The sequence below is a fragment of the Cyanistes caeruleus genome, chromosome 12 (assembly GCF_971803275.1).
Source record: "Cyanistes caeruleus chromosome 12, bCyaCae1.hap1.1, whole genome shotgun sequence".
Lineage (NCBI taxonomy): Eukaryota > Metazoa > Chordata > Aves > Passeriformes > Paridae > Cyanistes > Cyanistes caeruleus.
The window spans coordinates 15033220-15046760 of NC_141712.1; the positions used below are offsets into that span (position 1 = coordinate 15033220).

The 13541-nt window shown below is 53.1% G+C and overlaps 2 protein-coding genes and 1 non-coding gene across 5 annotated transcripts; all 3 read left to right on the plus strand.

Moving 5' to 3' along the window:
• The first annotated feature begins 370 nt into the window (after positions 1-370).
• On the plus strand, positions 371-6635 carry LOC111934523 (uncharacterized). 3 transcript variants are annotated; one of them, XM_086847420.1, is made up of 8 exons: positions 371-398; positions 1966-2082; positions 3924-4702; positions 5068-5119; positions 5283-5470; positions 5756-5914; positions 6010-6129; positions 6428-6635. In XM_086847420.1, exons 3-8 carry the CDS (start codon positions 4556-4558, stop codon positions 6539-6541), a joined length of 780 nt encoding a protein of 259 aa, XP_086703546.1. In that variant the 5' UTR covers positions 371-398; positions 1966-2082; positions 3924-4555; the 3' UTR covers positions 6542-6635. The 3 variants fall into 3 exon arrangements, with proteins under 3 accessions (XP_086703546.1, XP_086703545.1, XP_086703547.1); XM_086847419.1 differs by lacking the exon at positions 371-398 and adding an exon at positions 1436-1534; XM_086847421.1 differs by lacking the exon at positions 371-398 and having other exon boundaries at positions 3140-4702.
• A 1636-nt stretch (positions 6636-8271) lies between these two features.
• LOC111946179 (uncharacterized) lies at positions 8272-10655 on the plus strand. Its single transcript, XM_023948805.2, has 6 exons — positions 8272-8485; positions 8845-8896; positions 9102-9289; positions 9602-9760; positions 10092-10214; positions 10433-10655. Exons 1-6 carry the CDS (start codon positions 8339-8341, stop codon positions 10544-10546), a joined length of 783 nt encoding a protein of 260 aa, XP_023804573.1. The 5' UTR covers positions 8272-8338; the 3' UTR covers positions 10547-10655.
• A 1468-nt stretch (positions 10656-12123) lies between these two features.
• TRNAH-GUG (transfer RNA histidin (anticodon GUG)) lies at positions 12124-12195 on the plus strand. Its single transcript has one exon. It is a non-coding gene; the product is annotated as a tRNA-His (tRNA).
• The last annotated feature ends 1346 nt before the right edge of the window (positions 12196-13541 follow it).

The following is a 13541-nucleotide window of genomic DNA, read 5'->3' on the forward strand; positions in this document are numbered from 1 at the left end:
AATGTTTTGGGTTGAATGGAACCTTAAAGATCACCTAGTTCCATCTCCTCTGATGTGGGCAGGGACATTTTCTACTAGACTTCCCTAAGAATGCAAAGAAGTATTTGAGTTCACTTAGCTAAAAATTAAATCTAGTAATTCTTGTTATCAGCTCATTGATGCTGTAATTTGGTTAAAGTTTCTGCACTGTAGAGAACAAAATACATGTGGGCACATGTCCTTTGCACTGAGCTGATTGATCCATTATGAGTGCTGCTTTAAGTCACTGGATTTAAGAAAAAAATGCAGTTAGAGGAAGAGAGGGAAACATCTTAATTAAAAAAAAAATAAAAAGCTAAGTGTGTCTTTTTCCCCTTCCTTTTCACAAATATGGTTTGAAACCAGAATGAACAACTATGGTAAGTTTTCATTTCTGCTGATGAAATACCAATGCAGCCCATTTTACTCAAGCAGTGTCCACAGCTGCTTACAGAACAATATGAATTTTTGCTGTTCACGGACTGCATTTTTTCTGCTCAGCTGTGTGGGCAATGGGTCACATCATCTAGGCTGGCATGGCATTTTTGGAGTAGCATGGTTCTCAGCTTTTCTTTACAGGGAGTAAATGGATTCCTAAATTAACATCTGCATTATCATGTATTTATTCCTAAACTTATGTGTGCTTCCATTTCTCACTTCAACACGTGGATGTCAAACCAAGGCTGTCACAAGCTGATCATTTAGCCTGTGCCTTAGTGTTCCTTAGATGGAGCATATCTGCCACATGTGACAACCCATTCTCAGCCATCCCTGTTAGCAAATCTAATAGTGGGAGAGCAAATTCATGTTGCTTGGTGGTTCTGAGGTCCCTCTTCATGGCACTGTGCTGAAGCATGAAGGATAACCCAGCCACACCTTAGAGGATGGGAGAAAAGAAGGTCAGTGAGGATCTGTGCTGTCCCCATGGGTCCTGGCAAAAGAGTTCTGTCCCTGTGCTACCAGCCCTGCTGCACCCAGGTAGCTGAAGCATCTTGGCTGCTGTCACAAGGGGAATATCCCCAAAATGTGTTTCTGAACCCAGTGTGAGGCCCCAGGCTGGCACAAAGTCCAAACACTGTGGCTCAAGGGAGGTTGCATGGACAGTGTGAGCATTTTACATCCTCAGAGTCATAGAATCACAGAATGGTTTGGGTTGCGTGGAACCTTAAAGACCATTTTGTTCCAACCCCTGCCATGATCAGGGACACCTTTCACTAGACCAGGCTGCTCAACTTGTCCTTGAACACTTCCAGGGACAGGACAGCCACAGCTTCCCTGTGTAATCTCTGCCAGGGCCTTCCCACCCTCGCAGGGAAGAATTTCTTCCTAAAACCCAATCTAACCCTGCCCTCTATCAGTGTGAAGCCATTCCCCCTTGTACTCTTGCTCTATGCCCTTGTCCAAAATCCCTCTCCAGCTCAGTCTGATACCATGCAGGTGTAACCTGCATGAGTCTGCTTGGAAAACAGCAAATCTATGACAAAGGTGCCATGGGAACTTCACTTGGGAGCTGCAGGTAAGCTCAGGTTCTCGTCCCTAGTCCCTGCATCCTTTCAAAATGGGGTGTCACTACTCATAGTATCATATCATTGAATCACAGAACGGTTTCTTTTGGAAGAAGCCTCACACATTATATAGTTCCAGCCCTCCTGCCACGGGTTTCCAACCTGAATCACTAATCCTCTTCAGCCCAAAAGAAAATTAATCAGGAAGGGTGGGTACTGTCCAGCTTCAGTCACAGTGCTGGGTTGGTCTCCCCCCACCTCTCGATGAGTGACTCACCACTATCTATTGATTTTTAGCAAATTACTAATAGGTGATGACAGACCTGCTAAACCTACAGACTTGAATGCATTGTGGAGCAAATTGGCCAGCAAGTTTATTTCTTATTTACAGTAGATTAAATGTACTAAAACTAATTGTGCCACACCCCTGTTCCCCTGGCAGGCAGAGAAAAGTGTGTTCCTCCATGTTTCTGTGAGCAGCACTGACATTGTGCAATCACCTCGGTTACTGAGAGCATGCTTGAACCTCCAGCAACTCCAGCAACTGAGGATAGAAAAGGTGAGACTACCTCTTGGAAAACTGGCTCCGAGTCTTCTCAGTGTGGTGATGTGAAAACTATCCATGGGTAAAATGTGCAGCAGCCTGGGGGGTCGTGGGAGAGGAGCTACAGTGCCCCTGAGCTTGGTGTTTGTGAGGCTGCATCCTGAATCCTGTGTTCGGTTTTGAGCCACTCACAGCAAGAAAGACGTTGAGGTGCTGGAATGTGTCTAGAGAAGTAACAAGTTATATAGAATGAGAGGAAACAGCCTCAGGTTGTACCAAGGGAAGTTTCAATTGGATATTAAGAAAAGTTTCTTCACAGAAAGGACTGTCAAGCACTTGTACACAGGCTGCCCAGGAAGGTGGTGGTGTCACCATCCCAGACATGTTTAAAAAATGCGTGGTTGTGGCACTAGGGGATGTGGTTTAGTGGCGGAATTGGCATTGCTAGCTTAATTGTTGAAATCAATGACCTTAGAGGCCTTTTCCAACCTAAATGATTCTATGATTCTGAGGACTTCAGTGCTTAGCATGAGATTTAGACCATGCAAGAACATTTCAGAGCAAAGGAAGCATCTGAATCCCCTCTTAGGAGCTGGACCAAGATCCTTTCCAGAGGCCTGGGGACAGCAGCAGCCCCTGTGACAAGGCTGGGCTGCAAGGCAGTGAGGCTGGTTTCTTTCCCCTCTGCCTCTTCATGCCAGGCTGGACATGGACTTAGTCTCCTGATGAAACAGTGCTTGTTTGAACTCTAATAATCAATAATGCAATGTGGGGCCCCAGAGCAAAGTAAACTTTAAATAAAGTTACAGCTCCAAAACAGTGGAAGGCTACACAAATGTGGTAACACAGTAAAAATAGGAAACATAAAATGTTAATTTGTTTTCTGATGCCATCTGCTTCTGAGGCATTGTGGAGGTTTCAAACAGGCTGCAGGTGATGGCCTCATCCTCCACCTAGGGGAAAAGACTTCCACCCATGGAAGTCTGTTTGGAGGAGCCGAGCTCTAGTGCATCTGTTGGCAAGTGTAGTTGAGGTCTGTGGTCATTGAAAAGGAAATATTGAAATTATCTAGGGACCCTGAATGACCCAGTCCTGCCATCTGGGAGATCCTCAGAGATGAGTCTGAGACAGAGGCTGAAAGGCCCAAAGCTTTGTACTGCTGGTAAGTGGTAGGAATTCACAAGGCAATGTAAGTCTCTCAACCCAGTTTGGAAAATTCAAAAAGTAGACAGAAGTCAAATTAACCTCAGGAAACAAAGTGCATAGAACTTAAGGAGAGGCTCAGACTTGGCGGAGAGAAGATGTGGGATCAGCTTGCCAGAGGAGCTGCCAATGTGCATCTTCCCAAATGGGTTTGGGGAGGGTACCCTGTGCAGGTGGTCCCAGGTCAGAGCAGGGAAGGACCTGCTTATCTCACAGTCTGCCAGCTGAGCCCCAGGAAACAGGCTGGAGTGGGCAGGAGGAAATGAGCTGCTGCTGGAGCATGGAGACACACTCGGCATTGCCACTGGGAGGAAGCTGTTCTGATTAATGCTGCTGCCAAGATATCCTGGGGCAGAAGGTGACATGTGAGCAGTATTGTCCCCATTTCTGCCCAGCAGCATGTGCAATGGCTCTGGGACTCAATGCAGGAAAACAAGGGGTTGGCAAGAGGTTTCTGGGGATGGGTCTTCACTTACAGTGGGACAGGAGCACATGATGTACACACACACTTGATCCAGCCTTGCAAACCTGTAATGCATCACTTGAGGTACCAAACAGCACTGGGCTCCACTGGCGGTAGCACAGAACAGTCAGTGCCTCATGGCAACAGGCGAGGTGGAAAATAGGCTTTGAGCAGGGCATTTCCTTTGCAGGTAAATGTCCCATGTGCCTGAGTCCTCTGTGGCTCTGAACAAAGGGACAACTCAACTTAGGACTGCATCCCAAGGGATGGGGAGCATGACCTGCAGTGTGGTGCTGTACCAGCTGTGCAGGTCCCCGTCCTTCTGCCAGGAGACCACGCTGGGTTTGCTCTCCCACTCCACGGGTCTTTTGCTTCACAATGAGGGAGAGGTTATTGTCTCAGAAGAGGCAGGAGCAATGCAGAAAACTTTTGCGCCTGAGGTACAACCTGGTACAATGTGCAAAGCCCACTGTATGCTCGTGAAGGTGTCAAGACCACCCGAGCCATGGTGCTTCCCACATCAGCCCACATGCTGCTCCCTCCCTCTTCACCCACAACAGCCCCACCTGGCTTATGGCATCAGGTTAACCAAGGAATGCATAATTTTCCTGGAAAAGATTTTTTGCCGTTGGGTAACTAAGATTGGTCCCCAGCCAGGACCTATGTCCTGGAGCACAATGAGCTGGAGCAGTTGCGCCTCCCGGAGAGAAGCCAGCATTGGTGCAAACCATGAGTACTCACTGACGGGGTGGGACACGCTCTAAGGAAATACTGGAGCACTGGGTAAACATTGCAAGCTGGAGTTGAGAGAGAAGAAGCAGCATGGCAGAGCTCTGCGTCCGCTCCGTTCTGGTGACTGGGGCCAACCGGGGCATCGGCCTGGGGCTCGTTCAGCATTTCCTGAGGATGCCAAAACCACTACAGCGGATCTTTGCAACCTGCCGGGACCCCAAGGGACAGCGAGCACAGGTGAGGCTGGGCTGGGAGGCAGTGACTGTGCTGGGGAATGGGAGGTCAGGGGGAAATTGGAACAGGGATGGTGTTTGCAAGAGGCTGGAGCTTCAGCTGGGCACCCGTGGCCCAGGGCAGCTGGGCTGGTACACTCTGGGGGCAGCTGTGCATGGGATGTGTGGAGGGGACAGGAGTACATGGTGTGTGCAGGAGCTGTGGACTGCTCCCCCTGCATCAGGATCAGGGCAGCTGGAGCAGGGTGCTGGGCTCATGGTGGTGCAGGGACTGAGCTGGAGGGACACAGGCTTTGCCTGGCTTTGCTGGGTGAGCCTTGGCACAGCTGTTCCAGCCTGTTGGAACCAATGTTGTGAACCCTCTTGCAGGAGCTACAGAATTTGGCCTCCAAGCATCCCAACCTGGTCATCATTGCTCTGGGTAGGTTCCCTCTTGCCCGAGTTCCTCTGGTGAATGCCTGGACACTCATCACAGCCCTGGGAGCTCCACACTGGAGGCAGCTGTGGGGGGCACCTACTTGGGGGAACAGAGGGGACCCCAAACCACCACAGGGTCACTGACCTCCCCTGTGTTGGCCCTGCAGAAGTTGCCAACCCTGCCAGCATCAAGGCAGCTGCAGCCAAGGTTGGGGAGCACCTGGGAGGTTCTGGGCTGAACCTCCTCATCAACAATGCTGGAGTAGTCAAGCCTAAGATGCTTGATGCTGAAACATTGGAGGACATGACTGAGATTTACACCACTAACACAATTGGGCCGCTGCTGATGGGCCAGGTGAGTCTCCAGCACTACAGCACAGCTCCAGAAGGATCCCTTCCCTTGTCCTCCAGCTGGACATTATCAAGTGTGTGAAGGGCCAGTGAGAGGAGCTCCTGTCACTGCTCTGGTGCTTTGATGGGCTCCCAGTTCATGAGCTGGAGCTCAGGAGCTGTAGGCTGGCTGGGAAGGGGAAGGAGGGTGCCCCAGTGCTGGTGTCAATGTTGCCCACTGTGGAAGGAGCTGGTGCTGTCTGCCCTGTGCCATGTCTGTGTGTGCTCCTGTCCCTCTGTCTCCTCACAGGCATTCCTGCCCTTGCTGAAGAAAGCTGCCCAGGGGAGCCCAGGCTCAGGGCTGAGTTGCAGCAAGGCTGCCATCGTCAACATGTCCAGCATTGGCGGCTCCATCGCTTCTTTCTTTGGCTGGGACATAATGCAAGTCACCTCGTACCGCTGCAGCAAGGTACTGTCACACCTTTGCTCCCCCTGCCCAGCTGTGGGTCCCCTTGCAGCCCCCCCTTCCCCTCCCACCACTGTCCCTGCATTGTCTCCCCACAGGCTGCTCTGAACATGCTGAGCAAGTGCCAGTCCCTGGCGTACAAGGAGCACGGCATCCTCTGTGTCGCTCTCCACCCCGGCTGGGTGCAAACAGACATGGGCAGTGCTGCTGGACACACGGTAGGAATTCCACCAGGGCGGGTCCATCAGAGCCCCTGTGCTGATTTTCCATGGGTGGGAGTTGCTGTCCTGAGCCCCTGCCCCTGGCTTCCCTGCCTGCCCAATCGCTGCTGGGGCAGCTCTCCCTGTCCTGGTCTTGGGTGCTGGGTGTCTCCATCCCCTCAGTTCCCTGTTTGGACTCTCTGTCGTGGGTGTTCATGGTTTTCAGCTTTTCTTTTGCCCTGGAGTGCCCTGTTCCTCCAGTTTTGGCTGGACCAGGGCCTCAGGCACAGGCTGCATCTCCCCCTCTGCCCCACAGCCCCCTGTGACAGTGGATGACAGCGTGCAAGGGATGCTGAAGGTCCTCTCCTCCCTCTCTGAGAAGGAGACCGGCGCCTTCCTGGACTGGGAAGGGAAGGTCATACCCTGGTGAGACACCACTTCAGGATCCTGGCAGCCAGGAGAGACCCTGTGCCACTGCTTCTGTGTTTCCCAGATCCTCAATAAACTTGTGCCAATAGCCTCCAGCTCTGTTGTGCATTGCCAGCTCATGAGATGGCCCCTTCCCAGATATCCCACTCCTCATGCTGGATGCAGTGGTGCCCACAGCTGCCCTCGACCCACGGCTGTCACTGGCATTCCCATGAGTGTCCCATGGCACTGGGACTGCCCTCTGGAGACCTCCCCTCCAGGAGGCACTGGAGAAGCTGGAGCAGGGTCCCTCTCCTGAGAGAAGAGAGATTTTCTGAGCCCCTGCAGGACTGACTTTCACTGACTGTCCCAGTTGGGCTGCCTGAGGGGCTGGGGGTCACAGGGACCAGCTGCCTCCTCCCCTCAGCTGGGGATGCCTGGTCACAGGTGGGACAGAGGGACACACAGCGCTCGGGCAGAGCACAGGGATCCTGCCCCAGGCTTGGAAAGGGGGTTTGAGACTGGGTGTGGAGACAGAGCAGAGAGGCATCAGCTGCCAGAGTTTACAGAGGTGGGGGTACAGAGAGACCACAGGGGCACATGTGGGGTGGGAAAGGGGAGAGAAGTTGCTTCCCAAGCCCTTCTCTTCTTGAAGCTTCACAGCCAAGCACCTCATCACCATGTTCTGGGCAGCCTGGAAGAGGCACAGCCCTGCCAGCACAACCCGGGGAGTGGGTGGGCAGGAGAGGAAACATTTTCCAGGAAGAAAATGTCTGTGGAGGTGGGAAATGGGACTTGGTCCTGGGACAAAGCATCAGCATGACCTGCTGGAAAGGCTCAGTCCTGGCTTCTGCTGTCCCAGTCTCTGTGCTTCCACCTGGGAGAACCGGGCAGGGGGTGGTGGCTGGGGCAGGGGGTGACCCATGGGCTCCCTCCCCTCCATGGGCACCGTGCCTGGGACAGCATCTCCAGCACCTCCCCTGGCGCCTCACCTTGCTGGCCCGGTACGGGTACATGGGGGCCTCTGGCACCCTGAGGCACAGCCCGATGGAGCCCAGTTTGCTGGAGATGTTGATGACAGCAGCCCGGCTGCAGCTCAGACCCTCCTTCCCTGCACCCTTCGCCGCGTGCTCCAGGAGTGGCAGAAATTCCTGATGCAAAACACAGATGCTGCACTAGTTGTGGCAAGCATGCAGTTTGTGTCCTGCTGGAGGGCAAGGCCAGCAGCTGGTGATGTGCTGGCCATGCAGGTGCCCATCCTGCCAGGAGACTGGATCCACTGGGTTTGCTTCCCTCCGTGGGAGCTTTGTTTCACCTGTCAGTCAGGGAATGGGCATTGGCTTGGAGGAGGCAAGATCAAGGCAAGGAGTGTCTTCTCGTGGCCATGTGAAGAATGTCCCGGCTTAGGGGACCAGGACAGGGGGATGAGATCAGCCTGCTCCCAGTGTTGTGTGGGTCTGATGGAGAAAACACTTCTTGTGAAGGTGTCAAGCCCATGTGAGCCATGGAGCTTTCCACCTCCCTTGTACATGCTGCTCCTTCCCTCCTCTCCCATATCTTCTCCTGGCTTATGGCATCAGGTTTCCCAAGGACAGTAGAATTTGCCTGAAACCACCAAGGGTTTTTGCCCTTTGGAAACAAGAACTGGCTCTCAGCCGGGGTCTATGTCCTGGAGTTTAAAGGGCTGGAGCAGTTGCTTCTCCTGGATCCAAGGGTTGGTGTAAACCCTGAGTGGGAGGGGTGTCTGTGGGAAATGCTATAAGGAAATACTAGGGAGCAAAGCAAACAGTGAGAGCTGGAGCAGAGGAGGACAAGCAGCATGGCAGGGTTCCATGTCCGCTCCGTTCTGGTGACTGGAGCCAACCGGGGCCTCGGCCTGGGGCTCGTTCAGCATTTCCTGAGGATGCCAAAACCACCACAGTGGATCTTTGCAGGCTGTCGGGACCCCAAGGGACAGCGAGCACAGGTGAGGCTGGGCAGGGAGGCAGTGACTGTGCTGGGGAATGGGAGGACTCAGTGTCAGGGGGAAATTGGAACAGGGAGGGCACTTGCAAGTGTCTGAAGATGCAGTCAGGCACCCGGGGCACAGGGCAGCTGGGCTGAGAGAGCCAGCAGTGGGAGCAGCTGTGCATGGGATGTGTGGAGGGAACAGTGGTACTTGGGCATGGAGTCCTCCCCATCCATTCGGTTCAGGCAGCTGGAGCATAGTGTGGGGTCCATGGCAGTGCAAGGATGGAGCCAGAGCAATGCAGAAACCGGGGAACAGCTGAGCCTCTGCACAGCCCCTCCAGCCTCTCCATGCCTACACAGTGCCCTCTCTTACAGGAGTTACAGAATTTGGCCTCCAAGCACCCCAACATCATCATCATCCCGCTCGGTAGGTGCCCTGAGGTGGAGATCCTTTGCCCCAGTTCCTCTGACGAGTGCCCAGGCTGGGCACACCCTGGGAGCCCCGTGCTGGGAGGGAGCTGTGCCAAGGGGCTGGTGCCTGCAGGGCCATTGGGCACTGCCACTTCTGGGGGAACAGAGGAGAGTCCCCCATGGGGACACAGGCTCTGACCTCCCCTGTGTTGGCTCTGCAGAAGTTGCTGACCCTGCCAGCATCAAGGCGGCTGCAGCCAAGGTTGGGGAGCACCTGGGGGATTCTGGGCTGAACCTCCTCATCAACAATGCTGGAATAGGCAAGCCAAACTCCCTTGATAATGAGACGCTGGAGAGTATGACTCAGGTTTACACCACTAACACAATTGGGCCGCTGCTGATGGGCCAGGTGAGTCCCCAGCACTACAGCACAGCTCCAGAAGGATCCCTTCCCTTGTCCTCCAGCTGGACATTACAGAGAGAGTGAAGGGCCAGTGGGAGGAGCTCCTGTCACTGCTCTGGTGCTCTGATGGGCTCCCAGTTGATGAGAAGCTCATGGAGTCATGGGCTGGAGTTCAGGAGGTGGAGCCAGACAGGCTGGGGTAATGGGAAGAGGACATTCTTCCAGTGCTGGTGTCAATGTTGCCCACTGTGGAAGGAGCTGGTGCTGTCTGCCCTGTGCCATGTCTGTGTGTGCTCCTGTCCCTCTGTCTCCTCACAGGCATTCCTGCCCTTGCTGAAGAAAGCTGCCCAGGGGAGCCCAGGCTCAGGGCTGAGTTGCAGCAAGGCTGCCATCGTCAACATGTCCAGCTATGCAGGCTCCATTGAGGATATGTATGTATGGGATTTTGGACAAGTTGTCTCGTACCGCTGCAGCAAGGTACTGCCAGATGTTGCTGGGGGTGAGCCCAGACATTTTCCCCTCCAAATGATCACACTGCCTTCCAACCTCCCCCTCAATCTGTGCCCCTCTCTACACTGTGACTGAGCTGTCAGTCCCTGGGTACCCATCACAGCACAGCCTGGCCTTGGGTCCTACCTCAGAGGGACTTGATACAATAGGACTTCAACTAGGCTGGGCATAGGGATAGTGAGGGAGCATCATGTAGTGGCCCCATCTGCCCTGTCCCTGCCCAGCTGTAGGGTCTGCACATGTCCACTGGCAGCTGCCTTTCCCCTCCCACCACCGTCCCTGCATTGTCTCCCCACAGGCTGCTCTGAACATGCTGAGCAAGTGCCAGTCCCTGGCGTACAAGGAGCACGGCATCCTCTGTGTCGCTCTCCACCCCGGCTGGGTGCAAACAGACATGGGCAGTGCTGCAGGATCATTTAAGGTAAGAGATCTCCTGTCCATGGTCTGGGAGAACCTCATGGTTTAGGAATGCAGAATTTGCTGTGGTCTCATGCTGGGCTGTGTGAGAGCTCCTGGGCAGATACCCTGGAGACACAGGAGGGAGGGAGATGAGCAACTGGGAATGCTCCTTGCCCAGAGCAATGATTTGTTTCAGGGCAGATCCTTGAGCACAGAACTGTTTCTCCCTCTTCCCCACAGCCTCCCCTGACAGTGGATGACAGCGTGCAAGGGATGCTGAAGGTGCTGTCCTCCATCTCTGAGAAGGACACTGGGACCTTCCTGGACTGGGAAGGGAAGGTCATACCCTGGTGAAATGCTGATTCAGGATTCTGACTGTGAGGACCACTGCTGCTGCACCATGTTGTGCCTGTCCCTTAGTAAATGATTGTCCACAAACAATAAATAGCACTGTGTGAGCCTCCTTCCCTTGATCCTCTATTAACTATCACTGAGAGAGTCCTCACTGGTGCTTTGAGAGTTCTTCTCAGTTGTTTCTGCATATCATTGAGCTAGGTTGGTGTGAACATTTGTTCTTTTCTAGCTGGGGACCTGGACACCATTCTGATAAGAACTTGTCCCCCGGCTCGTCCCAGAGCTCTCCCTCAGAATGGCAGCGTCACCTTACAGTGACTCAGGCACTCCTCCCAGTCCTTCCTCGTTTGTCAGTTCCAAGTCTAAGCAGGGCCTGCTCATCATTAGTTCCTCTACCACAAAGGTCAGGAAGGCAAAACCTGACGTGATCTTCCTGGCTTGCTTATGTCCTGCTGTGTTCCTCCAGCAGAGATCAAGGTAGCTAAAAACACCCATGAAGACCAAGGCCTCAAATGGGAAATCTGTAAGTGCAGCCTTGAATCCTCTCAGGGACAGGAACCTATTCTGTGTTGCTGTTAAATCCTGTCTGTACCTCTCTTCTTGGTGGCTGGGCTCCCTGTTCCGAGCTGGTGTGTGGAGGCAGGATGGGCTCTTGGTGTACATTTCCACGAGGCACATATGGCACTGGAGGCTCCATGATAAGCAAAGATGTCCACAGGTCCTCTGGGACTCACTGTGGGGCTGATGGAGTGGGGTGTGGGACCAAATGGGCACATGAGGCCTCGGGGTCCATGGGGACAGCAGGGATCCCCCACTGTATATCCTGTGGATGGGGAGGAGGCAGCAGTGGGATGGTAGCCAGGGGACTGTGGGCTGCCTTGGATGAGGAGCAGGGAGCTCCCACCCACACTGAGTCCTTTCTTCACCACCAGCACTGAGACCAACCTGCGCCATAACCAGGAACAGCAAATGCAGCTCTGGAGTCAGCAAAGTACAATTCTAAAGACAAGAGATTGGGGAGGAAACGTGGATAAGGATCATGATCAGGCAGGGAAATGGCAGTGGGACCCTGGGAATGATGGGTGACAGGGGCCAGGGATATTCTGGATTATCCAGACCTCCCTGACTGCATCCTTCCCACAGAACCACTCATGTCCCCATGGGGATCATTGTGCCATTTGTTGTATTTTTAACTGAATTCCCTCAAATTTGTTGTATCACACATGATGCTAAAAAGTAAATTAATTCCTCACCTCTTGTATCACTTAGATTTAGCTGAAATTATTATAACCCTGACTTTGCTGTATTATAGGGTGATGGCCCCACTGCAGAAGGCCCCTCAACAGCGCCGTCCTTCGCAGCAGCTCCATTTGCTGGGTGCCATCCCAGCACTGCCGGTGCTTTGCACAATTTAGGGGCTCAGTCCAGATTGCCGAGGCTCCGAGCGGCAGCACCCAAGTCCATTTGTAGCCTCCTTAATTAATCAGGATTTGTTGGCGGGGCTGTGCTGGTGTCGGTGGCAGGGGAGGGGACAGAGCTGCCTCCCCGCGGTCCCGGCGGGTGGCAGGGTCCCCTCTGCTGTGATCGTATAGTGGTCAGTACTCTGCGTTGTGGCCGCAGCAACCTCGGTTCGAATCCGAGTCACAGCAACTTTTGTCAAGAGCCGGGAGGGAGGCAGCTGCCAGGGGGTCGCTTTGAAAAGATGTCATGCCCTGGGAGGGGGCCACAAGCTTGGATGGCCAGACTTGTACCAACAATGATTTCCCGACCCGTAGTCACTGTGCAGGGTCTCTCCAGCGAGGCTGCGGTGACACTTCGGGGAAAGCACTCCAGCTTCTTCATTTCCAGGCAGACTTGAGAATTTAGAGGAATTTGTCCAGCCTTCCATGTTCCACTTCCTCACAGTTTTGCAGAAAGAGGAGCAGAAGATGCTGTGACAGCCCTGCAGAGTGAGAGGAGGTGGGAGGCAGCAGCTTGCTCATCTTCTGGCCCCCAGGGCATGAAGGATCTGCCGCAGCAGAAGAAGGAAGATAAGCAGGTGAAAGTCCCGCTGCTGGCACTCCCTGCACCAGGGGAACAGGATTTTGGTTGCAGGACCTCCAGGGGTCCTTTCAGAGCAGATGCAGAGCCCACCCAGAGCTGAGGGGTGACCCTGACAAACTGTAGGTCTGGGAACTCGAGGTCTCACGGGCACCAAGAAGCAGATGATCTCTGGGGGCACCAGGAGATGCTTCAGCCTGGGGAAGCCCCTTAAACTGTTGCCTTTACCCTTCTGGAGCCTTAACGGAGTCACCCTGTTTGCTGGGACTTGGTGCCCTCTCCTGACAGCCGTGCAGAACTCGCTCTGCTCAGCAGCTTGCCCAAGAGGAGTTACATAAGGTGTGGCACAGGCTGGTGGTGGAGAAGGCACCACCCAAGCAGGGTCTCAGCTCACTGCTGTGGGGACATCTGAAAGCAGCAGAAGGCTGCAGCACTCAGGCAGATGGGCTCAGGCTTCTGCAGGGCTGGTGCTTGGGAAAAGGAAGGAGTGGATTTTTTTTTTTTTTTTTTCCCTAGCACAAAATAGATTTATTTTCATTTGTATCTTATCCAGAGCAAGAAATTAAGAAAAAAAATCATTGCACATTTACTTGTAGGATTTGCAGTTTATAGGGCGTTTACTTGCATGACTTCACACTCCTCCAATATTCATTTACTGAAAACACATATCTCTTTACTTAGAGAAAGCTCAAAAAGCATTTTTCTCTTCTAAAGGTAATACAGGAGGAAGAGAGGGCAAACATCTAGAGAAGCTGCCCATTAGCAGCAGCACTTTTACCCAGCTGAGCAGCAAAAACACAAGGAAATACATAACTTCTCATTCCTCTTTTCTTTTTTTTTTTATTTTCTTTTTTTTTTCCACAGAAAGTCAGTGTGATGTGTAAGACCACTAAACTTACCTGAAAAATAATTTACTATGCTTGATCAACAGATGTTGTATGTTCAGGTTGAAAAA

Excerpts from the sequence above, each read along its gene's own strand:
- LOC111934523 (XM_086847420.1), top strand. The coding sequence starts at position 4,556 with ATGGCAGAGCTCTGCGTCCGCTCCGTTCTGGTGACTGGGGCCAACCGG. Across the intron at positions 5,120-5,282 it reads CCTGGTCATCATTGCTCTGG|AAGTTGCCAACCCTGCCAGC; the intron begins GTAGGTTCCCTC and ends TTGGCCCTGCAG. Across the intron at positions 6,130-6,427 it reads GCAGTGCTGCTGGACACACG|CCCCCTGTGACAGTGGATGA; the intron begins GTAGGAATTCCA and ends TCTGCCCCACAG.
- LOC111946179 (XM_023948805.2), top strand. The coding sequence starts at position 8,339 with ATGGCAGGGTTCCATGTCCGCTCCGTTCTGGTGACTGGAGCCAACCGG. Across the intron at positions 9,761-10,091 it reads TCTCGTACCGCTGCAGCAAG|GCTGCTCTGAACATGCTGAG; the intron begins GTACTGCCAGAT and ends GTCTCCCCACAG. Across the intron at positions 10,215-10,432 it reads GTGCTGCAGGATCATTTAAG|CCTCCCCTGACAGTGGATGA; the intron begins GTAAGAGATCTC and ends TCTTCCCCACAG.